This window comes from Miniopterus schreibersii (genome assembly GCF_964146895.1).
Source record: "Miniopterus schreibersii genome assembly, chromosome: 14".
In the NCBI taxonomy this organism is placed as follows: domain Eukaryota; kingdom Metazoa; phylum Chordata; class Mammalia; order Chiroptera; family Miniopteridae; genus Miniopterus; species Miniopterus schreibersii.
In genome coordinates, this window is record NC_138114.1 from 36,465,303 (window position 1) to 36,490,993 (window position 25,691).

A 25,691-nucleotide genomic window follows, 5' to 3' on the forward strand; every position below is an offset into this window, starting at 1 on the left:
AAACAGAATTTCTATTAAATACTTAGGGTGATCAACTACTGTATACCAAAGGTGAGAGCATATTTCTTTCCTTAATTTTCAGTTAAATTAAAAAATTTAAATAACATACTTTTATCTCAAGTATCATAATAGTTACTTTCTTTCAGTAATATGATAGATCATTCTTTTTTAAAATTTATCTTTATTGTTGAAACTATTACAGATGTCCCCTTTTTTCCCCATTGACCCCTCCTACCCTGTACCCACCCCCTGCCCCAGGCCTTCACCATAATATATCTTTCTTAAGATTATTTATTATTTATACAGAAAGTGGAAATGAAAGAACCATCATCATGAAAAAGATATCAAAGAGAAAAGAAGACATTAAAAAAAAAGTAAGGTGTTAATGGAGTTTATAAGGATTTTGATTATACTAAATAGCCCAATTATCAATGTAGTATATAATCCTGAAAAATGTGATGTATTTGGTTCTATATATAAATCATACAGTACATACGTTAAAAAATAAGCAATAAGAGATATTAGGGATGCATTGTTTGATCTGTAAGTTATGTAATAAAGAGCATTAGAGGTGAGTTATTTATATATTTATTTATTTATTTATTCCCTTGCTTAAATATTAATTTATCTTTTCTCAGCCAGTCAGCAATCCATTTCCTGCTTTGCTCAAAATAAAATGTTTTTCTTTTTGAATCAGTGAGTGAAACATATATAGGACTGATATCTACATGTCTTTTAGAGTAACTGCACTTAAGATTCACATTATTTTATTTTATTTTTTAAATAGGTCTTTGTTGATTTCAGAGAGAGAAAGGGAGAGAGAGAGAGAGAGAGAGAGAGAAACATCAGTGATGAGAGAGAGCCATTGATTGGCTTCCTCCTGCAAGCCCCCTGCTGGGGATGGAGCCTGAAACCCAGGCATGTGCCCTGACTGGGATTGAACTGAGATCCCAGGTCGATCCTCCTGGATCATAGGTCGATGCTCAACTGCTGAGCCTCGCCGCCTGGGCACATTATTTTATTTTTTCCATCACCATTTATCCTTTCTATGCCATCTTCCACCTCCACCCACCCACCATCCCCACTACAAAACCACACTGTTGTCCATGTCCATGAAGGTTCACATTAAAAAAATATATATATCTTTATTGATTTCAGAGAAAGGATGGGAGAGGGAGAAAGAGATAGAAACATCAATGATGAGAGAGTCATTGATCAGCTGCCTCCTGCACTCCCCTGACTGGGGATCGAGCCCGCAGCCTGGGCATGTGCCCTGACCAGGAATCGATCCTCGATCTCCTGGTTTCTAGGTCGATGCTCAACTGCTGAGCCATGCCTGGCTGGGCGAAGGCTAACATTTTATTAGTGCCTTCTGGGTGGCAAGGGGAAGTTATAAATCCTGGGAATGCTGGATGAGATTATTGGCAGTTAAATCACTAGCAATCACTTCCAGGGTTGATGTCTCACCATACCTTCAAGGGTTCCTGTCCCTTGGTCAGGAGTAGAATTAGGTGTTTTTAATTGTATTGAGGACAATACTGAAGGTTTAATAAGAACAGAACATCTTAGTTCATGTTGACTTTATTCAGTAGTTCTTAAGGATGGTACAGGAACCACTGGTGGATTTTGAAGTTCTTTCAGAAAGTCTGTAGACAATGCTCTTACTGTGATAATAATGTCTTTACTAGAATTGTGTCAATACCCTGCTTTGGCTTTTGAGACAAATCCATGTCTTTACTGTGATGGGAAAGCTGATGTGTGTCTGCTTGCTCTTTCCACTCCAACTGTACATTAGTTTGGTTAGCATGTACAGTTGTTATTTAAGGAGTCTTTTACTATTCTATTTCTTAAACTTAACATGAAAAACAAACTTATCCTTATCATCCTAAAAAAGGATTTAACATTGCTAGTATGGTTTAATTTTAGAATATTGAGGTTTAAAAAAGCAATAAATGCTCATTTTAGCATATTGGTAATGACATTCAATTACAAATACTAGTACGCAGCTAGAAATATGGTGTTCAGGAGAATGGTCAAGGTTGGAGACAGATTTGAGAAGCCATGGGAATACCTGCACTCTCCAAAGCCTTGGAATAAGCCCACATTTAAGCTGTGAGGAGGTGTGTGACCACTGAAGGATAAAGGAAGTAAGTGCCAGAGGGGTAAAAGGGTAGAAGTCAAGAATATAGAAAGTTTGCAGAAAATAAAGGTGCCCAACATTATCAGATGCTACAGTGTAATCAGGTAGAAGTTAACACTGATACAGTGTTGAGTTTCATACCTCATTTAAACCTCCTAAAACATATATGAAGTAGGCAGTATATGACCACAAGAACTAACCATTGGATTTGATCATTAAAAGGTCCTTTTTGAGCCCTGGCCAGGTGGCTCAGTTGGTTGGAGGGTCCTGCCATACACCAAAAGGCTGTGGATTCAATCCCCACTTGGGGCATGTACAGGAGGCCACTGATCAATGTTTCTCTCTCACATCAATGCCCCTCCCTCCCTCCCTCCCTCCCTCTCTCTCTCTCTCTCTCTCTCTCTCTCCCCCCCTTTCTAAATCAATAAACATGTCCTCAGGTGAGGATGAAAATTTTTTTTAAAAAAGGTCCTTTTTGATATCACAGAGAGCAATTTCTTAGTGAAAAGTTCACCATATCAACTGATAAAAAGTTGAAATTTAAGAAAACAGGCAAAAGCTATGAATTGGCATTTTAAAGGAGTTGACTTTCAAAAAGGTGATGAAATTTGAAAAGCTGTTCAATGCTGAAACAAAAAGATGCTAGGTAACCTTCACCCCCCCCCTTTTTTTTTGGCAGATGTCTGAAGAAATAGATAACATTGCAGTAGAAGAAAATGTAGACAAGCGTCTCCAAAAAGGTCCTCAACTCTGATATCACAACTCTGATGCTGTTGGTTTTTTATTTTTAAAATATGTAAATGACTAATTCTATCATAGAGTTTCAGCTGGGAACACAAGTTTATTAAGAGATGAGTTGAAACAGAAACTAAACTTCCTAGATAACACAAGATGGGCATAAGGAAATAAAGTCTATAAAGCTTTTATTTTCTCTCTCTGTAAACATGGAGAATCTACTAGTGTTTGAGACTGTGTTGTTAGACCATAAAGATATATAGATGCAAAACTTACTTCAGGAAGCTCTAGATCTCAAGAAAAATACATAAGTAATGGTTGAACCCTGGTTCATCCATCATTATTGAGCACATACTATATGCCACCTGCCATTCTAAGTTCTGGGAATAGAATATAAACAAACCAACTAGTAGTTTTTGAATTATACCAAGATATATTGCAGTTAAAAATGAAGATTGTCATGACCTATAGTGATTTAGCTTTTACTTACCCTTTATTCCCACCATCCTCTATGCAGCCTTTAAGTAGTCAGAAGAAAAAGAAAAATGCAAGCCAAAATGATCAAAAGGCCCTCCACTTTCTACTATACTAGGACTGCTCAACCCCTGTCTTTCTCAGTCCATCCAGTGGGTCATCTGGCGGACGAGCAGAAAATAACATGGCTTGGAGTGCAAACAACAGCTGGAGTCTTCTTTATACCCCACAAGACTGTTTCATTCTAAGAGCTGGCAGAGCTAGGGCTCAGCAAATTTTACAAAACTGACTAATTGGTACCGAGAGACTTATCTCTTCCTTTTATATTCCTTTCATCAAGTTGAAGTAACCTGGCCTTGATATTTGTATATTCTGTAGAGAATATACATTCTGTTTGTATGTTCTATATAGAATGTAACTCTTCTTATGGATTTTTTTTCCCAAAAGGAAAACGATAAAGGTTTCCTTTTCTGAGTGTGGTTATTTTTATTTTTTTATTTTTTGCCCAACAACAAAGAAAAGGACTATAGCCAATAGCTGAGGACGCACAGGGTAGGGGAAACAAAATTCAGTCCTGACTGTGGATAAATTTATTTATTTCAGATGGAAAAGGGGGAAGGGACATCTAGTAGATGTTCTAATCTCTTATGGGGCAATGTCCCAGTCTTCATATTTGTCATGATCCTTAAAAGTGTATGCAATTTAGCTATTTCATAAGTACTTTTGCTGCTATTGCTGTTTAGTTATTTTAAAAAGTGTCATGAACTCTATACTATGTTGGCTTCTTGATAGGTTTAGATGCAGAAGAAGAAAGTCAAAACATAACAGAAATGTTGAGAAGCAAAGTAAGAGAAAAGCTAAAAAATGCTAAGGTAATGTTTTTTTCTTTCCAGTTTTTAAATTTAGTGTTTAAATGCAACATGTATCAGATTAATTTTTCTTTGTTAAAAAAGAACCAAAATTCTCAAACATTGAGAAATCTTGGTTTTTATCCATTTTAAACAAAAGACTTATGCATACAATTATGTCTGTGTCTGTGAAGATTCAGTTTTCTATGCCATTTATGTTGTTTCAGATTAATCAAAGTGAAAAATCTTCAACTCACCTGCTCATTGGTGATGAGATAAATCAGTGGTCTAAGGTGAATAACTTTTTTTAACCTTTAAAAACAGATTATAGAGATTTACTTTATATAGCAAAAATTCACCCATTTTGAGTATAAGACTCAATAATTTTTAGTAAATTTACATACACAGTCAATACTATAATCCAGTTTTAGACAGCTAGATACAAATAGGGCATAAAATAAGCTTTTGTATTTTAAACATTTTTTACTCCTAGTAACTGAGTTTTACTTTTTCTTATAGAATCAATTTCTCTCTTAAACCTCCCTAAAAACAGATCATTTTAATATGTGTGTGAGAAAGAAGTGATAAATGCTTTACATTTAAAAGATTCAGGCTTTACAGTATTGAAAAAGGAGAGCTTATTTACCAGAAAGTTTATAACTATGAATATGCCACTTTTAATACTTTTAACTACCTCTCACTCTACAAAAGATTGTAGAGGGGTGGAGTGGTACTTGTGTGTGAGCACACACATACGTGAGAGCCCTTGACAACAAGGAGAGAGAAAAAAGAATTTCCCCAGAGCCTACATTTTGATCAAAGTGTAAGGTGATGCTCTTAAAACTCTGACTAGAGTGAAGAGGTAGTTTGAGAAGATGGAGAACATTTGGACTCCATTCTGTTTCTTCTTGCAGTTACCAGAACGTCAAAAACAGAAATTCATAAACCGGACTCGAAGTTAAATATAACTTGATACTGTCTCTCTTGCTGCTCCTTGCTCATGAATAATATAATAGTTACTACTTACTTAATTGCAGAAAAGTATTTCTTTCAATTCTAAGCAGAAAGGGCACTCATTTCCCCGCTGAGTGCCTGTTTACCACTGTTTAACCCACAGGCTGAAGTCTCGTTGGACGCAGGCCTTTCGTTTTTCACGCTGGGCGGTGAAGGCGGCTCAGCGTTGGGCCAGGCTTCAGAGCAGGTTGGACATGCTCCCCTTCCTCCCACATCCTCCTTCTCAGGAAAAGTAACTCTTATGAGACTCTTGGGTGGGAGATGAGTTTCGTTACTGAGCCGCCTTCTCTCTGAATTGAGCTGCTCATAACAGTTCCTGAAGTTTATTAAGTGCTTCCTGGATGCCCAGGGATACACTGAGTCGTTAATGGGGATTGCACCACTCTGCACATAGAAACCCTGAGAGGCAGGCAGCGTTACCGCCTCTGACTTACAGGCGAGGAGACGGAGGTACGGAGGGTCAACATCCATAGGTCTGGGGAGGGGAGGCCGCCAGCCTCAAAGCCTGTGCTGCTCCTGTCCTCTCCAAGTGCTCCACATTGTTCTCAGTCATCTCTGTTACTCTCTGTAGAGTCCCCATGTCCATCCCTTTGAGTCCAGTCCCAGAGCCTTCCAATATTTCTCACTTCTTCCCAGCTCCTCTCCAACTCCTCAGCCTCCTGTTACTCCTGGTGGTCCTTCCCCAGCCTCGCTAGCTTTTCCCCACTGACTCCTGAGTTGTCCGGCTCTCACTGGGCATGCTATCTGCTCGTGTTCCTCTGCATTTTTACTCTAATTCCTCTCTATCTTCAGATCTCTCCAGTTTCCTGAGCCCCCTCCCCCAGTACCTCCTGTTCCCCAGAGTTCTTTCTATCGTCGTCATTTCCAGATCCCTCAGGTCCTCCTTTGGAGTCCCTCTTGGACCCCCACTTGCCCTCCTACATCTCCCCAGTCCCTTCCTTCCATTCCTTTCTTTACATCGTGCCCAGTTCTTTCATTCCTCCTTTGTTATTGTTGTTTTTTCCACAAAAATGTCTTTTAAAAAGTTAAACGAAGTGTATACATTACAAAAACTTAGTGCAGAAAACCATGAGGAAGAAAATGAAAATCATGTGAAATCCCACTGTCCTGAGATAAACCACTGTTTTTATTTTTCATGCTTTTCTCTGTGCTTACACCAGTACATGCACACACAGAGACTTTTATAGAAATAGAATCAGAGTAGTAAATGGCAGTTCCGTTCTTCCAGTTGCTCAGCCAAACTTTGGTGTTATTCTTGGATCCTCTTTTACTCGCATGCCTCAGATCCAATTCATCACAAGTCTTGTTGGTTCTACCTTCAAGTATTCCAGAATCTGGTCCACTTTTCACCACGTCCATGGGACAACCCCAGTTGAGGCCACCATAACTTCTCACCTGGATCACTGCCATAGTCTCCCTTTGTTTTCACTATTGCTCAAACAGTCTGTGTTCTATACCGTACAGTAGTCAGAGTAATCCTGTTAAAATCTAAGACAGGCTATTCTTCTGCTTACATCGAAGGGTTTTCTATCTCACTCATAGCAAAAGCCAGAGTCCTTACAGGGCCCTCCAAGGCCTACATGACTCACCCCTTTGGTACCTCTCTGACTTAATTTCTTACTGCTTTCCCCTTCTCCCACCCAACTCCAGCCACGTTGGCCTTTTACCTGCTCTTCATGGCATGATCTTGCCTCAGAGACTTTGTACTTTTTATCTGTCTAGAAAACGCCTCCCTTATCCTCATGCTCTCTCTCTCACTACCTTGGGTCTATGTTGAAATGACACATAATTAAAGATACTGTGCCTAAAAATTCTATAAAAAACAGAACCCCCCCAAACCCACCCATCTCAGCATTCTCTATTCCCTTACTTGCTTCCCCCGCCCCCCCAAACACTTATCACCACCTAGCACATATTTCTATGTCTATTTGCTTATTTTCTTCCTGGAACTCAGTGAATATTGAATAAGTGAGTACCAAACATATGCATGTTCTGCCAAGTCACACAGCCTCCCGGACTTCCATGATAAGGGTTAAGGAATGAGCTTCCCTGGGGAAAAAAAGAGAGGTTCCACCCAGTGGAGTACACCAGGGCCAAACACTGTGGTTGTGGCTGCTTTTCTTTCTCACAGGGCAGACATGAGAGAAATTGGTCAGTGGGAAAAATGGGCTGCTTGGGCATGAGGAAGTCCCACTTTAGATGCAGGTTGTTTAGAGCTGTCTGGAAAAGTCATCTGCCCTGCACCTGGTGACTTTGGGGCCCATAGGAAACTGCTGTCCTCATCACAGGGTGGAGAAAGCTACTCCTTTGTGGGAGGCTGAGTTTGATTGTGATCCCTTCCTGGGAGAAAGCAGAGTTCTGGTCCCAAATATGTTGCCTAGGAAACCCAGAGTAAGGTCCAAGGTTACTTTTAGACAATTCTACTAACAGTTAACAAGGCATGTTTCTGTGAGATGGGGGATTATCTCTTGTTTACCACACCATATGCAGGTGTATCCATCTAGACTTCTGACCTCATACTCCCTGTCACACAACAAACTACGAGTACAGGCGCTGCTCTGCTGGGAGCTGCATAGTAAAGACCAAAAAGGTGATCTGGGATAGCAGCTAGCGTTAGATTAAGGGAGAAATAGTTGGTCAGATGGGGCTTATATTGACTGAGATCACAACTTGTCTCAGGCTAAATTGAATAGGGTAGGGTCCATGAAAGAGACCCATGTGGTCATTAAAAAAAAGGTGGCGTCTAAGATGAGAGCATGACATAATTGGGCATCAGGGCAGACCTTAGCTCTGAAGGCAAGTTGAAAGCCCTGGCACACATCTGGGATGCTGTAAAGGAAGATTGATAATGGGGGCTCCAGCTGGAACAAAGAGAGTCCTTTTTGTCTATGATTGGAATCTTCAAAGAGATCCCCTATGTGGGGATCCCCCAAATCTTGCTTCTAGATGTCAGTGCCATACTTGGTTTGAATTCTGAAAAAGGTACCATAAAAAATTATGATGATGCATATATGTCATTATACATTTGTCCAAATCGATAGAATGTTTAACATCAAGAGTGAGCCCTATTGTAAACTATGACTTTGGATGATTATGATGTGTTAATGTATGTTCATTTGTAGTTAAATGAAATTACTATTCCGGTTAGATAAAAAAAGATTTCTGGATATAAAATATTTTCTTGATTTCATGACAGGGGTAGGAGACAGCGTATGATGATGTGGTGACTCGATATGAACCTAGGTGATGCTTAACTATGTTACTTAATTTTGTCAGACCCGATCAGGGACATGTGAGGTCCTCTATTCAAAGACATTGTGTGACTGATTTTCTTTTATTTAATTATTTACCCCTAAATATATGTTTTTGAAATTGAGGGGTTTTTATTTGCATGACTCACACACTCTGTCTCCTGTTTTTCAATATGTGTGGATTTCAAATTACACAATAAAATCATTCAAAATGTTGATTTTTGTGTGTGAAAAGATTCAAAATTTCTGATCATGATATAAAAGTATGCATTTTTATATTTAGTAACATATCTTTCAATACCTATATTCAGATTGTAACTTTTATATATAGCATGTTTTTGAATTTCACTATAACCACTCTGTCATAGACTTTACATTGAATCTTTACTTTTCTCCCCCCCCCCCCCCCCCTTAAATACCATCCAGGTAACATCAGGGATGTTCCACAATCACTTTAGGTCCTACTGCTTTCTGAATAGTGAAAAAAATGGGGCTTAAGACCACATGGCCTGATGTCTCTGGACTTTGCCCTACACTGTGAAGTCTCAGTGACTGATATATATCAATCATAGTCTAATACCTCAGAATATCTTCATAGTCCAATATCTCAGAATATTTTCCATAGGAGAGGAAGGGCTTGAATTATAACTCTATTTTAATAATCTTTCATTGAGAATTGCAAGGAAGTGTGATAGAAAAATCAAACTGTAAAACATTAAGCCTTCAATGAGTCCCTCCGTGTTCAGTGACAGTTCATTGGAACAGTTTCAGCTTGACCTTGAACTTGGCGGCATGGGTCAGAAAGACAATCCTGTATACTTATTTTTCTTTCTGGTATTTGACAGAGATCAGGAAATGATAGTTGCCCCAAACGTTTTTCACTTGATGATAATTTACAAGATTTTGCTGAAAGCGAAGATAAAGATTGTGTGGAAGAAGAAATTTTCCCAGATTTACTTGAAGTAAACGCTGCTGAATATGAAGATGACGAAGAACAAATAAAAAAACAACAGGCAAATATTTTTGTGCCAAGTAGCTCTCCAGGTAAAGTTCTTTTACAATAAAATATTTAAGTCATTAATGAATCATATTAAAGGATAATAGCTTCTTTGTATGCTGGACAGATAAAAAGTACTGATCTAGCCCCAGCCATCGCAGCTTAATTGGTGGGGGCATCATCCTGCACACCAAAAGGTTGTGGGTTCAATTCCTGGTCAGGGCACATACCTGGGTTGCTGGTTCGCTACCCGGTTGGAGTGCATGCGGAAGGTAACTGATCCACGTTGTCTCTTACATCGATGTTTCTCTCTCTCTTTCCCTCCCTCTCCCTTCACCTCTCTCTTAAATCAATAAGTATATCCTTGGGTGAGGATTTGAAAAAAGTGCTGATCTTAAATTCTAGAATATTAATATTTTCCATGTTTGTTCTTCATCGGTTAAAAGACCTTATTTAGTGTGTGTGTGTGTGTGTGTGTGTGTGTGTGTGTATTTAGGCCTGCCTGCTAGACTTCAGTGGTAGGTACATGAGAGTTCCCTTTTGCTTTTTGTTTGGTCAATACCAGTTTAATATTTTGGACTTTAAAGTAATATATAGGTTTTGTTATTAAGTGCTCAACCAGCATAAGCTGCCAAAAGATAGGATGCCACGCATTTTAGAAGAAGAAGGATTCTATATGCAAAGAAAGCCAAAAATACCTAAAAAGACCTGCAACAAAATGGAAAATCGCTTGCTTCAGCTGGAAGAGGCAAGTGCACCAGCTAACAAGTTAAACCCCTCACTGACAGAATGTGGTATTTGTTTTTGATGAAATATTTAATTACTATGTTTCTTAAATATTTTTGATAGGGAATGTGTTGGTTTGAAGAAAGTGCTGAAATCATGTCACTGCCTTCACCTGTTAGACATTCATGGAAATTCAGACTAAACATAAGCAAGGAATCTTTAAATCCAGCACTAAAGACCACGTACAGGAAGGTAACCAACAACAGTTGATTTGTAATTATGGTTAGAATTCTTGTAATATCAAGTATAACTTATGTTTTTGTGGTATTAATTCACCCTTTAAATATATTAATGTCTAGTAATCTAATGGCAAAACTATGATGAAATGTTAAGTATCCATTAAAATTATGTTTTTGAGGAATATTTAATGTTATGGGTAAATGCTCAAAATAAAATGTGAAGTGAGAAAAAGCAGAATGAAAAATTGTATATAATCCTAATTTTATAAAAATAGGTAATGGGTGAATTTATCAGTGAATGGACAAGTAATACACATATGTGTACATGGATTAAGACTGGAAATTATATCAAAGTTAATTCTCTCTAGGTAGCTAGACATAGGATTATTTTTTATTTTCCTCAAGATATAGCACAGATATTTTAACATAATTATCAGAGGCCGTTGCTGTTGGGGAGAGAGGTCCTTGAAACAGTGGAAGCCTGTTTAACGAGTAAGTACGTGAGTGAATGAATGAACGAACGAACGAACGAACGAATGAATGAATGAATGAATGATGGTAAGTGAATGCAAAACATACACTTTTTGGAGAAATATTAACTACCATCCAAATTAACCTTTGTAACATTCTGATGTTGGAAACCACTGTACTGAACAAGTAACTTTTCCTCCAGTGCATCATCCAAGCACAATTTCAGTATTTAATAGACTCTTAGAGTTGGTAGTAAATGTGTATATCCCTTCACTAAACTGAGTATTAAAATTCATTCTCCAGCATCCTTAGCAGGTTTGCTAGAAGTTGTGTCAGACAAATGTTTCTGCCAGCTTTTCCTTTCTAATTTCTCTACTGTTTTTACTCTGCCCAGCCAGCCTTGGAGGCAATGCTCATTTGGGATTTCTCAGCAGAATAAATAAATACAAGGGTACTGAAGGAGAGATAATAGCTGTCTGAAGTCCTCTCTCTGCTGTTGCCGTCACCAGGAACTTTAATGCCTTGTTGTGCCTCTCCTATCCCCAGGTCTAATTTGCTTGTTATTTGTACATTAGTTTTGCCTATTCCCTTTACCCCCTCTGCTAGCACTCGTCTTACACATTTACCGAGATTTTACACATGCCACCAGCTTGGATGTTTTTGTGCTTTTACCTGGCCTTTGAATCATCGTTGCCTAGGTATTTGTGCTTTGTTCTAACACACTTACCTCGATCTAGAAATTTACTTAATACCCTTGGTCAGTTGCTGCTTATAACCAGTGTCAGGGAGCTTACCACCTCCCAAGAGAATTTATTCCAGTATTAGCCAGTTCTAATTGTTTATTGTTTTCTGTGTTGAATTAAAACCTGCCTCCTGGATCACTCATGCTCATTTGACCTTATTTGGTCATAAGGAACTCATAACGCACTTCACTTATGCAATAGCGCTTCAAATATCTGAAGCCTATGGTCACTTCCAAACTTTAGCTTTTGTTCTCCAGGCTAAACTCACTTCCTTTGGCTGCTGCTAGGTACCCACCGTCTAAGTTACCTTTCTGTAGCTTCTGAACACCACTGTCAGTAGTCCTGAATAGGTCAGGACCAAGGGCCGGGGCCTGTTGTCACTCCAGTAGAACCCAAAGAGAGTAAGCAACACAGTTATTTGACTAGTGCTGAATCCGCTTAAGAAGACAGGATTTCTGGCTTAGCAACTTTAATTTCCAAAAGTTCATTATACTTTGGTTGTCTAAAACTGAAAGTTTATTTTCCTGGTGGTTTTGCCTGGTTGATGACCAATTTACCAAACCTTATAGGTAGAATCAAGAGCAGGCTTCCCCCTCGGAGTTGGCTCTTGCACAGAGAATAGAGACAGGCTAAGGGTAAAAGAAAAGGGAAAAATCCTTGTGGTGGTTCTCTTGCCTCCTTCAACCCAGCGAGGGAAAAGGGGAGGATTTCTAGTGCAGGAGAAAGTAGGGAGGAGAGATGTAGGCTTCCTACTGGGGACCACAGCCCTCAAGAACTGCTGGAGCTGCCACACCAGGTCAGGGGTGGGACAGCAGTCGTTTCAGTTTAACAGCAGGTGTCATAGCAACGGCACAGACTGGAGGGCCTGTCCTGTTACACCAGGCTGATCCAGAAGGGGAGCTCATGCTCATCTTTTTAGGTGGGTGAGCCTTGGCTCCTGTTGGAAGGGATTAGGCTCCTGAATTAGGCTAAGTAACCTACTATCCTTCTCAAATTACATCACTAAAAACCAATCACATGCCTATTCAAACACACGTGCTTAAAGTAGTGTACTAAAATATAGTTGAAGCATTTTGCATATAATCTAAGGCTTACAGACGTCAGCTAATGTAGGGACAGCCTGGTACCCAAATGAAGACAGCCTCCTGTGCGAGGAAAGATGGTCTCCTTATAAGGTAGCATTTGCTTAGAAGGTCCAGGCCCCTCCAGGGAATTTCCCGGGGGATTTGACCAACACACTCACTCCAGAACAGTGTTTTAATAAGGGTTTACCATTTAACTGGCCCACGGATGACTACTGTATCCTCATAGGGTCGGACTATTGACTCAGCAGTTCGGAGCACCATTGGTCATCATGTTCCTACAGCAAATTATTTGGGAGCTTGCAACTTGAAAGTCCAGCCTCTACCAGCACACAACAGTATCACAAACAATAATTTATAGGGAGGTTATTAAAATGCTGCGCGATAAGTGTATGAAATCAAGGCGTAGTCAGCTTCAAGGAAGAAAGATCAAATCACTAGTGTTTGCTTTTCGGTGTCTCAGTTTTCTTACAATTAACATGCTCCTTTTTATAAGGAAAAGTTACTTACAATTTCAAAAGAAATAGAATCAAGTTAACTGTGTATACGTTTTTCTTTAAAAGGCAGTGACACCTGATCTGGAAAGCTCTGTTAGGACCAAAATGGAAGGTCAAAGGAGAAGGTATCAGTTAGACCTCAACATTGTGGGTCTGCAGTTTAGCCATCACCCTGTCTTCAATCAGGAGCAAGTGCTGTGCGCTCGGCTGCTCCAGCTTTATGAGTGCTTTCAGGACAGGCAGCAACAGAACTTATCTCAGCTGCTTTTGGAGAAGGTGAGAATGGATTTTATTAAATTATTGGGCTGAACATTTAATATTGAAGAGTAAACGAACCTCTTAGGACAGAGCAAGTTATCATAGAATATTTTCCCTTAGCACTTTAATTATTTCACCAATTAGAACAATGGATGATTTCAGTTTTTCTGAAAAGAAACTGTAGGAGTTGACTGGCCAGGGAGGCAGCCTGCAAAATATGTAGCACTTATAAATGGTTTACTGACCATTGGTATTATTCTTGGTCCTATGACTCAAGAAGAGCCTTTGAAAATGATTACTATTTAAAGGAGCCACATGGCTATTTGGATCTCATATCAAATGTGAGGAGTCTCGGTTCAAGAACAATCAATTCAAATATCATCTAATAACATAAAGGGTACATAAAGTCTGAAGAGAAATCAGAGGAGGAGTACCTACCGACAAAGACAAATAAACCCATCTTTTGTGTAACCATGGGATTTTAAGTGGAAAAAGGTAGATTCCTCTGCTCAATCTGCCATCTTGATTGATTGTCATTTCTCTGTATTGATCGATGAACTGATTATCTAGAAGGTTTAAGTTATAATGTTTATATCTTAGACAGATATTGAGGTTCTTCTCAGTTTTGCCCAAAGGTGCTTATATGAAATAAATTTTGGGAGACAAGACAGTAATCACAAAAAGAATCACACACTTGTGCTTCTACTACACACACTTAGACCTATCTACAGGGGAATTGGAATGATGGTAACAGTTGAATGAAATGTACCAAAAAAGCTCTTTTCTTCATTGTAGCTTAAAGCACTGACACATGCTACCAAATTAGCAAGTGATAATTTGGAAATAAGGCAGCTGACTGGAAAATCTTTGCAAGATTATTCTTGGCAGATAAGGTAGGTTTGGGGTCATTCATGTATTCAGTAAGCATTTATTAAATAACTTCTTTAGACAGAGTGCTGCACTTGCTATGGAAAATACAAAAGAAAAAGAAAAGATCCCTACTCTTTAGGCATTTACAGAAATGCTTCCAGCCTTTCCTTAAGACCCACTTTTTTGTGTAAAAGTATTTCCCAGAAGTGTCACATGAAAGTGGTTGTAGTTTTAATATCCATTGATTAAAAAAACATACTCATGTTCATTGAAACTATGAGTTTATGAATACTTTTCAATTGACTTGGATTATATTAATCTCAAGTGTTTGTATATACTTGAGAATTATTCTATATATACATATATGCAAGATATATTATGAATTCATTCTAAAGACAGTACTGAAAGAGCTTACAGATTTAAGGACCCCTGTAAAAAAATATATGGCCTACAAGTTGGGAACCATTAGATTTTGGACTAGTTGGGAAGAGAAGTTAGGAGGAAGTATGAAGTAACTGGAAAAATGATTTCAAAAGAAAACTTAATTATGTGTCAAGGAATCTTCAATATCAGGAAAGCTTATTGGAGGTACTTACTGAGTAGACAGTTCCACTATGCACAAAGACATAACAGTTGTCTATACATGAGAGGGATCTGAAGAATTTCCTTGACTCCCTGCCCATTGACCTGACACAGTACTACAAAACTCTTACCCACTAGGGGCAAACAGTTTATTTAAATAATTGGTTTCCTAGAATAACCTAGTTAAATGCAAACAATATTACTCGAGAAGGTTGAAATATACCTCATACAGGGTCTGGCATATAGTGAGTGTTCAATAAATAGTTAAATGACTGAATGAAAACGAATAGAAGACATCAGTATTTACAAAACGATAAACTAGTGTTATAAGGTAAGCAAAAACTGAAAGCAAAGAACAAACATTGGCATAATGAACACAACAAGTAAACTATAATATAGAAAAAAGAAAAGTAGGCTTTAGATGGGATCCAATAGTGATGGATAGGAGTCTACTACTGTGTGCCTGTGTGTGTGTGTGCATGTGTGTGTGCACGTGCGTGCGTGCGTGCGTGTGTATGGGACAGTCACTTTTATTAAAGCAGGAAAAAAAAGCAGTGTAATAGATTTACACTCAGAAAAAATTTCAGAGTGGTGTTGAAATTCTGCAAAGGTGAGTCTGTGGACATTTGAAAAACAATGTTTCTATTAGGAAAGCTGTGGGCATGAAATACAATTAAATAAGAATGACACATATGTATTCAGCCTTTAATGACTGTATACTATATGCCTAGTAACCACAATCACCTGGTACCCAGGAAAGACATCTGCGAGTCATTTGTGACCCATCTCCTTGCCTCATTCCTCACATCCAGCCAGTAACCATTCCCACTGATTCTGGTTTATTTCAGGTGCTTATCTCACAGCCTGACTACTCAGATAGTCTCCTAAAATACTTATCTTTAGACCATGCTCCATATTGAAATCAGAGTGATTTTTCTAAATAAATAAAGCCACATGAGTGGCTTTCTGTTACCTTTAAGATAATTTTCAGTTGCTTTAGCATGATTTGTAAGGCCCTGCATAATTGGACTCCTGCTGACTTTTCCAGCCTCGTGTTAGGGGTTCTCTGCCTTGGAACTGTACAGTCCAGTGCACTAAATGGACTATGCTCTCTAATATCTATATATCTTTGTTTTAATGCCTCTTGATTTTAGAAGATTCTTTCATCGTTCTCTGCCAACAGTCAACATAAACATTTTATTCAATTTCATGTTACTTTCTCAGGGAGGCTCTTAGTTTGCCCATTAAATTAGATTATATTCACATAGCATTTACATATTTCCCTTTTCATAATACTCATCACATTTGTAATTTGTTTTTGTTTTGTTTTTAAAAAATAGATCTTTACTGATTTCAGAGACAGGAAGAGTGAAGGAGAGAGAAAGACAGAAACATCACTGATGAGAGAGTCATGGATTGGTTGCCTCCTACAAGCCCCATACTGGGGATCAAGCCTGGAACTCAGGCATGTGCCCTGACCGGGAATTGAACCACGATCCCCTGGATCCTAGGTTGATGCTCAGCTGCTGAGCCACACCAGCCGGGCACATTTGTAATTTGCTTTGTCTTTTTCCCTGCTGGGATATTAATTACCAGCACCTAAAATACTTTCTGCTACCCTGGCTGGTGTGGCTAAGTGGTTAGAATGTTTGCCTGTGCACCCAAGGGTCGCAGGTTGGATTCCTGGTCAAGGGCACTTACCTGGATTGCAGGTTCGATCCCTAGCCCCGGTTGAGAGGGAACCAATTCACGTGTCTGTCTGTCTGTCTGTCTGTCTGTCTCTCTCTCTCTCTCTCTCTCTCGCATAGATGTTTCTCTCTTTCTCTCTCTCTCCCTCTCCCTCCCTCCCTCCCTCCCTAAAAAAATCAAAGGAAAAAAAAATCCTCAGGTGAAGATTAACCAAAAAAAAAAAAATTTCCTGCCACATAATATTATGTGTTTATTGATTTGAATTGAATGTCACATACTCTATGAAGTCTTTCCCTACTGTTGCCTACCATTCTCTTATTTATGCCCATACTCTAGCTTGTGTGAACTTCTATCATAACACCTATAGCACTTTATTGCATTGATTAATTTACATGTATAAAAGCTTCTCTGACCCAAGGAGCATGTCTTTTTATCTTTGTATCCCCCTTAACCAGCACGGTGCCTGACATGTAGTAAGCACCCAATAAATATTTAGTGGATGACTTAATGAGTGACAGTAGACTTCTCTTTCTATCAGTATGATAGACTAGAGTCCCTGGATAGCCCATCTAATGAAAACAACTAAAAAGATAAAATACAAATATTATCTTTATAAACATATTGCTGAAATGGCAAAAAGGTAAGGAATCTGTAAAAGCCAAAAACTAAGTAAAAGAAGAAATCCTAAAAATTAAGGGTAAAGCCACTTTTACACTGAGGTGCATTTGTTAAGCACTAGTAACCCTGACTATTGTTCAGATGGCTTCATGGAGTGCCAAAGGCAGGAGATAAATCCAAGTTCTTCTTAACTGGAAAGTCTAATAAGAGATCCTATAGAAACAGGTATTAAACTTCATAAAAGGGAGAGTGTAAAGGGGATGACAAAGAAAATAAGCATCTTTTAAAACAACACATTACTTCAATATCTAAATAATATGCTCACTGCCCAATCAGGAAGAGAATCTCTAAATTTGAAGCAATGGTTAATTTTTAACCTGAAACAAGTATAATAAATATACTACAGAATGTCTAGAAACTCTGGAAATACATGCATTTTATCAGTGCACTTTTTCACAGTGAAGAAATCTTTAAGCCATAAGGGAATGAATCAGTAAATGGAATTTCAGGCTCTGTATCAACATACGGGTAAAATGAAAGAAAAAAAAATTAGGTGGGTGGGGGGAGGGGGTCAAGAAGAATTGTGTAATATGTTCTGTCAGGCTGACCTAATGACTTAAATAGTCCTAATCTGCTGTGTTTTCTATCTACCATTCTTGTTGTAGTAATACAAAGCAGCTCTATGACTTAGAAAGGGAAAAAGACTTCTCCCTACTCCACAGCATATTACAGACTTGGAAACGGATAAAATCCCTTCGACAGCAGCAGGGGTTTATAAGCACCCCGATAAAGTTACAGTTTCAGAGGTGAGTGGTAGTTCTGTTTGTTCTTATAATGTTCCGAGGAACTGCACATGAACAACTGGGAATTCACAGTAACGGGGAGGAAACCAAGAAGCTAGATACCTATTTGATGTAGTTGACAGAGGACTGACTTGTATCTTGAATGTATATACAGTTCTTACAACTTACTAAGACAACTCAATTAAAAAGGAGTCAAAAGATTTGAATAGACATTTCACTAAAGCGGGTACGTGGATGGCAAATGAACATGAGATGCTCAACATTCTTTCATGTCAATAGAGAAATGTGAATTGAAACCACAACGGAATATACTGCACAGCTATTAGAATGGTATTAGAATGGCTAAAATAAAATAAAAAAGAAAGAAAGAAACAGAAAAGAAAAAGACAATAACAAATACTGACAAAAATGCTGAGCAATAGGAACTCTCACTGATTGTTGGTGGGAATGTAAAATTGTGTTTGGTACTTTAATACAAAGTTAAACACAGACTCAGCAATCATACTCCTAGGCAAAACATGTAAGACATGAAAGCATGTCTAGCAGAGGAGGAGTTATAATTAAAAACTGTATTGTTACTCACTGAAGCTGCTTGTGAACTCACAGTGAAAGGACTGCTTCCCTTCCTATAACCCACTGTCCCTGGGTCCTTTTTTTTCCTCTCAAAACTATAAAAGATTAGTGTAATTTCATTCCATTAAGAAAGATGTTGCCCAGCTGGCGTGGCTCAGCGGTTGAGCATCGACCTAAGATCCAGGAGATCACGGTTCGATTCCCGGTCAGGGCACATGCCCGGGTTGCCAGCTCCATCCCCAGTAGGGGGCGTGCAGGAGGCTGCAGGAGGTGGCAGATCAATGACTTTCTCATCATTGTTTCTCTCTCTCTCCTTTCCCTTCCTCTCTCTGAAATCAATAAAGACATATTTAAAAAAAAATGTTTACTTTGTTGATTTTTTTTCCCTGCTACAGTGTTTATAATGAGTGTTTCATGATCACCTTTATTAAAACAATTTATAATTTAATTTAATGATGACCTTTATTGAAATAATTCCTAACATTTTCAGCAGTTTATAAAAAAAAGAACTTTAAAAAAGCTCCCCAGTGATTCTAATGTGACAAAGTTTGACAGCCATTAAAGAACAGTAAGTTAATTGATGTTCATATTGATTACCCTGAACTAGAGGAAAACAGTAATATTTATTCAAGCACTAGACTGAGCACTTTGCATGAATTAATGCATATAATCCTTATAACAACACAATTTTCAGATGAGAAAAGTAAGGCATAGAATACTTTAGTAACTTGCCCAAATTCCGTAGTGCCGGTAATGGGCCTAGGTATTCAGTACAGGTAGTCTGGTCTCAAGCCCCTACAGGTAGTATCTACACTAGGTTCACTATATTTTATTTCAGAAGGCAAAAAGTACATATTATCAAACAGTTTTAATGAGATATCGTTCACATACCATACAGTTCACCCATTTAAAGTGTACAGTTCAGTGGTTTTTAGTATATTCACAGAGTTGTGCAACCACAATTACAACTCTCCAATACTTTATTTCTGCTTTAAATAATTCTATTTATTATTAATTAGGATAAAAATAGATAAATTTGATGAACAAAACCAAGGAGAAATGTCTGAGACTGAGAAGAAAACTGAAGGAAAAGCATATAAGAAAACTGAAGGAAAAGCATATAAGAATGGAGAAAAACAGGAGGTATTTATATTGAAAAATAATATTCAATTCAACTAGTTATAATAGTTAATTGTTAGATAGAATAGGAAATCTTGGTATTTGTAACACTTGCCCAACAAAATGACAAATATAAGAAATAAAAGTTTAATTTTAAGTATAATTGTCCTAAGCATGAAGTTACATTGTAAATTATACATTTATTTTTGGGTTTCTAGAGCCTCATATACTTAGCTTCCGAACTTGAAGAAACAGATATTGAAAGAATGAAGCCAATTACTTTGATGCCACAACTTTCTTTTGTTGCAGAATTAACAAACTTATCCAAGTGTTCACTGTAAGCATTTTTACAGGATTATTTCTTATATATTATTAATTTTGTTTTTAATAATATTAGGTTTCTTAAGTACATATCTTATGCGAAGCACTTTGTTACTTTATTTTATACATTTGCATATTTAATTGCTACTATAGCTCTATTGTATTATCCTCATCTTAAAGATGGGGGGATTTATGCTTATAAAAGGTTAAGTAGCCCAGGGTCACATCTCTAATTAATTCATCAGTGAGGTAGGACATAAACCAGTTTGGTTTGGTGATTGTTTTTTGTTTTCGCTATGGTAGCAATTTTTGTTCACCTATAAATAGGTGGGATATAAAGCCACTGTAAAAAAATAAGATTGTATGGTAGCCCTTGCTTGTTAAGGGATCCCTTGCTTTCATAAAATGTATTCTGTATCACGAGGCCCCTCCGGGGAATTTTCTACTTTGCATAAACTTCTTTCCTTCTTTCTTGTAATATAACTTCTTCCTTGAGCTATAATGTTTCTCCCTATTCCTGGGACATATCTTGCAAAAACAGGTATCGCACAGATCCCCATTTCTCTCATCTGGATCTCATCTCCCTTAAAGAGAGTATGTCAACTTAGAGCACCGAACTCAGTCCAACTTTCAACATTTCTGTCCTATGGAACACTTTATACCCATTCATCTTTGAGTATTGTGAATGTGCATCATTTAGCACAGTGTTGGAAGATAGTGGGTGTCCAATAAATATTCATACACATTAAATGAATGAATGGATAGTTGCATTTTTAAGATGAACATAAATAGCAGCAGATGCAAAGGCATAATTATCACTTCTGTCTTGCCAGAGAAGAGCAGTGGTGAAGGAATGCCTTATTTGTTCTACACCTGTTTCTCAAAAGGGCCTGAGATAATCTATTATGTAAGACACACATACAAAAAGACCCATCTAAATGAGGACAGAAGAACAGGAGCCAGAAATCAAAAGTTGAAAGTAAAGAGGAGAAAGAGAAGGAGGAAGGTACCTGTGCTGGAGAGCCTGGGCTAAAGCTTAGTGGAAGTCAAGGCAAAAGGAAATAGGATGCTTTCTATCTTTTCAAAGCTATTGCTTTGCTTTTGCAAGGCTTTTGGATCAAGTCTTAAACATTAGGTTAGTTCCTTTGCAGCTAAAATGATTTTCAATAAATGTTGGTTGAGTGAAGGAATAAATGAATGGATTGAAGACTCTCTTTAGGACTTTCGTATCACTCAAGGGGTCAATTTATTCCCCAACAAGTGTTTTCATAAAAGCCCCAGAGAACTAACCTCTCTAGCTTGCCTCTCAAATCTTTGGGTTCAGGGAAAGAATGTCCTGGAGAAAAAGGGTGTACAACCTAAAGGAATTTACAAAGGCCTTTAATGGGACACAGCAAGCCTAATGACTTAGAGCCACCTCCATGAGGTTATTGAAAACATGATGTGTGTGTGTATGTGTGTGTGAGCCTCTCTTATTTTTATATATTTTGATGTCCCCTTTTTACCCCATTCACCCCTCCTGTCACGCACCCTCCTTGCTCCAGGCCTTCACCACACTATTGTCAGTGTCCACAAATTATGCACTTATGCATTTAAGTTCTTTAGTTAATCTCTTCCCACCCACACCCCCGCCTTCCCTCTGAGACTCTTCAATCAGTTCCATGCTTCTACTGTCTCGGGATCTATTTTGTTCATCAGTTTATTTTGTTCTTTAGATTCTACATATCAGTGAGATCATAAGCCAGTCAGAGAAAGATAAGTGTCTGATGATCTCACGCACATCTCTTTTAAGAGTTAGAAAATATTTCTGAATTCTTGATTTAAGCTTCACAACCCCTATTACTAAGTCCTTCAGTTTCCTCCTCTCATAAGACATGATAGGTAAGTACTATAATATCTTTAAGTTATAATTTAGTAAAATAAATAGCTGAATGATTTACAGAACATTAATTTTAGTTCTTTTTCTATTTTTGAGTAATTTTTTTTTAAAGCATTTTACTGGATAGGAGAGGCTTTTACCTACGTATTGACAAGTGTTATAAGGCTTAAAGATACTATTTCCCCTCTAAAATGATCATATTTTAACATGCTAAGGTACATTTTGAAATGAACATTTTATATCCATTTTGCTTTTCAAGGGTCTTTTAAAGGTTTATTTAATTTTTAGGCACGAACAAAAAAGGAGAGCCAAAATTCAGAAGTTTAAGTATTTTATTAAAATATTATACAACGATAAACAGGTTTCTTGCAGTTCAGTATCTCCTCTACAGTTTGATTTTAAAGTCATGTTTCAGCAAATTTTCAACATCCAGTTAATATATTGGCCTGAAACAATTTGCTTGGAGGTATGTCATTGTCATTTACTTTGTATCTTTTTTAATGCCATGCATAATTAAAAATTTCTTGTTAGCTGTTGTTATATGTGATGTCACTTCTTTTATATCAAGAGATAACAGATCTATATGGGTAAGCAAGATATTTATAAATAATATATTTGTGATTTATCATTAGTTTTTTATGCTATGAGTACAAAATTATTTCATTAATGGTTCTTCTAAATACTTCTCTTCTTTCCTGCTAAAATTTCCTCCAACCCTTGATGTGCAGTATCACTCCTCATTTGCTAGTGAAGTGGCACAGGGTTGTTTAAGCTACAATGAGTGGTGGAGCTGTTACAATGGCACTGAAGGATGTCTCCACATTGCCTCGGCCCTGGCTTGATTTCAGTTTCTTGCTGTATTTGTTCTTCATCTGTTTTTGAATTTGGGATCTTTTTAAGAATCTGATGAAAGAACATACACACAGCAGACCCCTCATCTCTCTCCAAAGACCCCACTATGAAAACCCCTGTGCTACTGAATGGAGAAGAAAATAGGACAATGGAGAAACATTAGGGACCTTGAAGGAGTCTAGACAAGAAGTTTTGATGGCTAATAGGGGCTAAACTTGCATCCACACCCGAAAGAAGGGTTTTGAGGGCCTGAAGGTTTGTGTATGTGAGGGTAGGATGGAGCTTGGGGAGTGGAGAGGGGATTGTAATTACAAATCTAAATCAAGTATTTTTACAGTGCCTAAATAATTTTGTGCCAGCCCTGATCAGAGGCTGTATTTATTTTGTTTATCTGTACTACCAAGTGCCTGCCATCTTAAAATGTGCCTCTGTTGAAATTCTTATTTTAAAAATATACCCACTGTGCTTTCCTTCTCTTGTACCTAAAATTGTGACATAATAACCCAACTACTGGAGCCTGAAATATGCCCCAATATAGATAAATGCACATTTTGATTCTTTCATTATCCCACTAGAGGCAAGGGAAACTAACCTAGCTAGGGATAAATTACACCATTAGCAGCTGTAAAAATTGAAAAATAAAATTTTATGCCCTGGCCTAAGAGTTTCTAACCTACATTTCTAACTTACTTCTTACCATCCCTCTTTACTGACCCTTCACTTCAGCCAAACGAACTGCTTGTTTTCCCCATACACCCTTTCAGTTTCCTACTTCTGAACTATTGCACATTCTAGCTCCTCCGTTATAATGCCTTTCATTCTTGACACTCCATCTCTGCCATTCGGTGGTGTCGATAGCTGCCATCAGGGACAAGGCTGCCTCCTGGGGGACTTCACCAGGTGGAATTCTCTACCTCTACATTTAGTTCTACCCAGGATCTGACCTCCATTCCTGCATTCCCAGAAACTGGATGTGACAGTCCCCTGAGAACGCAGCTGTATACCCTAAACACATTTAGAAGGCTGGCATGTCAAATCAGAATGTCAGTTCATCACTTGAATATATTTATCAGTTTATTGTTCCTCTTTAGTTAGCCCATAAGCAGGTGTACAGTAAGAAATTTCTTTCACTGGCCTGAATACTTTAATTCCATTAGCTGTAACCCCTACAAACCTTTCAACATTAGGGATACCTTTGTCAAAGAGACCAGCGTGTTGGCTTAAATTAACTTTTACAAGGGGCAGTTTTTAGATGACCAGAAAAAAATATTTGCCTCTTTGACTTTCCTATTTTCTCTGCTTTCTTGGTTAACCAACTATCCTTTTGATTGACACATTTTTTTTCCTTATCTTTCAAGGGGCACTTCGCCCACCTCCCTGATTTCCTTTCTCTTAGGTACATATCACTGTTTACCCGAACACCGGCAACACAGTGTAGGTCAAATTAAGATTTTGCTGTTGAAAAAAACTTAAAGTTCGTAGTTATGGTGGTGATGGAATTGCAGTGAGAGCACAGCATGCCCAGTGGACATCTGGGGAACTGTCCACTGAGCTCCCGGCTACTCCTCCTCCTGGGACTTTTCTGCCCTCCCATCCCTATAGCGTGTTTAATCTGTCCTTAGGCTCCATGAGCTAATGGATCTCCCTTTTTTCATAAGCAATTCAACCTGGGTTCCTATCACTAATAATAAAAGCTAATATATTTCAGATAGAGACTCCATTTCCTCATAAAATGGGAAGAATAATACAGTTTCCTATCATTTTCATCAGGTTTAAATGAGATAAGGGACTTTAAAAGTGCTACACAAAGTAAGTTATTGGGGTCTTGTGTTATATATACATATATTCTCAGAACTGTATTTATAATCCTTTTATTCAATTTATTTTCTTTGAAACCAGTGAAAGGCATTCTACTTTCAGGGGCACACACTTATCTATTTTCCTCACAATCACATGAATGAAATGCTATATAGAACAATACCTATTTTATATTCTAGCATTTTAAAAAAAGAATACAAATGTGTTGAGCGTCCTTATTTTAGTTTTTAAATTTTTGTACTTTCAATGAGTTGTCAATCATTTCTTTTACATTTAGGTTTATGAAATAAATAAAAGGACAAGCTTACTGGCAAAACTATATATACCTTTACCTAACAACACAGAGCTGAAAAGCAAGACTGCTTTGGAATATGTCGAATTTAGCTCCGATAAGCTGGTCATACCTGAGTATGGAGAAGTAGGAAGCAGTAAGTTTATTGGTTTTTTTTTTGTTTGTTGTTATTAATTCTCACCCGAGGGTATTTTTTCCATTGATTTTCAGAAAGAGTGGAAGGGAGGGAGGGAAGGAGGAAGAGAAGGAGAGAGAGACATTGATGTGACAGAGATGCACTGATTGGTTGCCTCCTGCACTTGCCCCAAGCGGTGGACTGGGGATCAACCTGCACCTCAAGTACATGCCTTGACTGGGAATTGAACCGGAGACCCTTCAGTCTGTGGGCCGACACCCTAACCACTGAACCACACTGGCCAGGGCTGAAGCAGTAAGTTTATTAAAAATGCTTCTTCCCCCTATTTTCTTCACGAATTTCATATCCTATATGACCCTGGCTCATTCATGTGAGTAAAGAATTCCGTATTTATAGTTATAGGTTTAAAATGTATAAAGTTCTCCTTTCAGATGTTAAACTAAAATTTTAAGAACTTTGTCTTGAATCAGATCTTTGGGAAATCTAAAATTTGGAATGCACACCAGTGGGTTTTGCTAGGTCATCTTGAGATAAGAGCTCCGCTCCTGAGTGGACAGACTGCTCTGCCCCTGCCCACACCCCTGCCCCTGCCCCTGCCTCTTTTTTCCTGAAGCCTAAAGGTGCTCCAGGATGTGTTTGTCTGTTTTTTAACTGAATAGGGAAG

At 38.0% G+C, this 25,691-nt stretch overlaps 1 protein-coding gene across 1 annotated transcript; it reads left to right on the plus strand.

Moving 5' to 3' along the window:
• Nucleotides 1-310: 310 nt before the first annotated feature.
• LOC308567320 (protein CC2D2B-like) lies at nucleotides 311-25,645 on the plus strand (the record flags this gene model as incomplete). The annotated part of the gene is made up of 14 exons (XM_081158687.1): nucleotides 311-374; nucleotides 2,820-2,880; nucleotides 4,142-4,221; nucleotides 4,425-4,490; nucleotides 5,315-5,398; nucleotides 9,308-9,506; nucleotides 10,071-10,207; nucleotides 10,309-10,437; nucleotides 13,284-13,493; nucleotides 14,271-14,368; nucleotides 17,900-18,040; nucleotides 19,630-19,753; nucleotides 24,877-25,027; nucleotides 25,641-25,645. The coding sequence occupies exons 1-14, from the start codon at nucleotides 333-335 to the stop codon at nucleotides 25,643-25,645; spliced, it is 1,527 nt and encodes a 508-aa protein (XP_081014813.1). The 5' UTR covers nucleotides 311-332.
• Nucleotides 25,646-25,691: the final 46 nt, after the last annotated feature.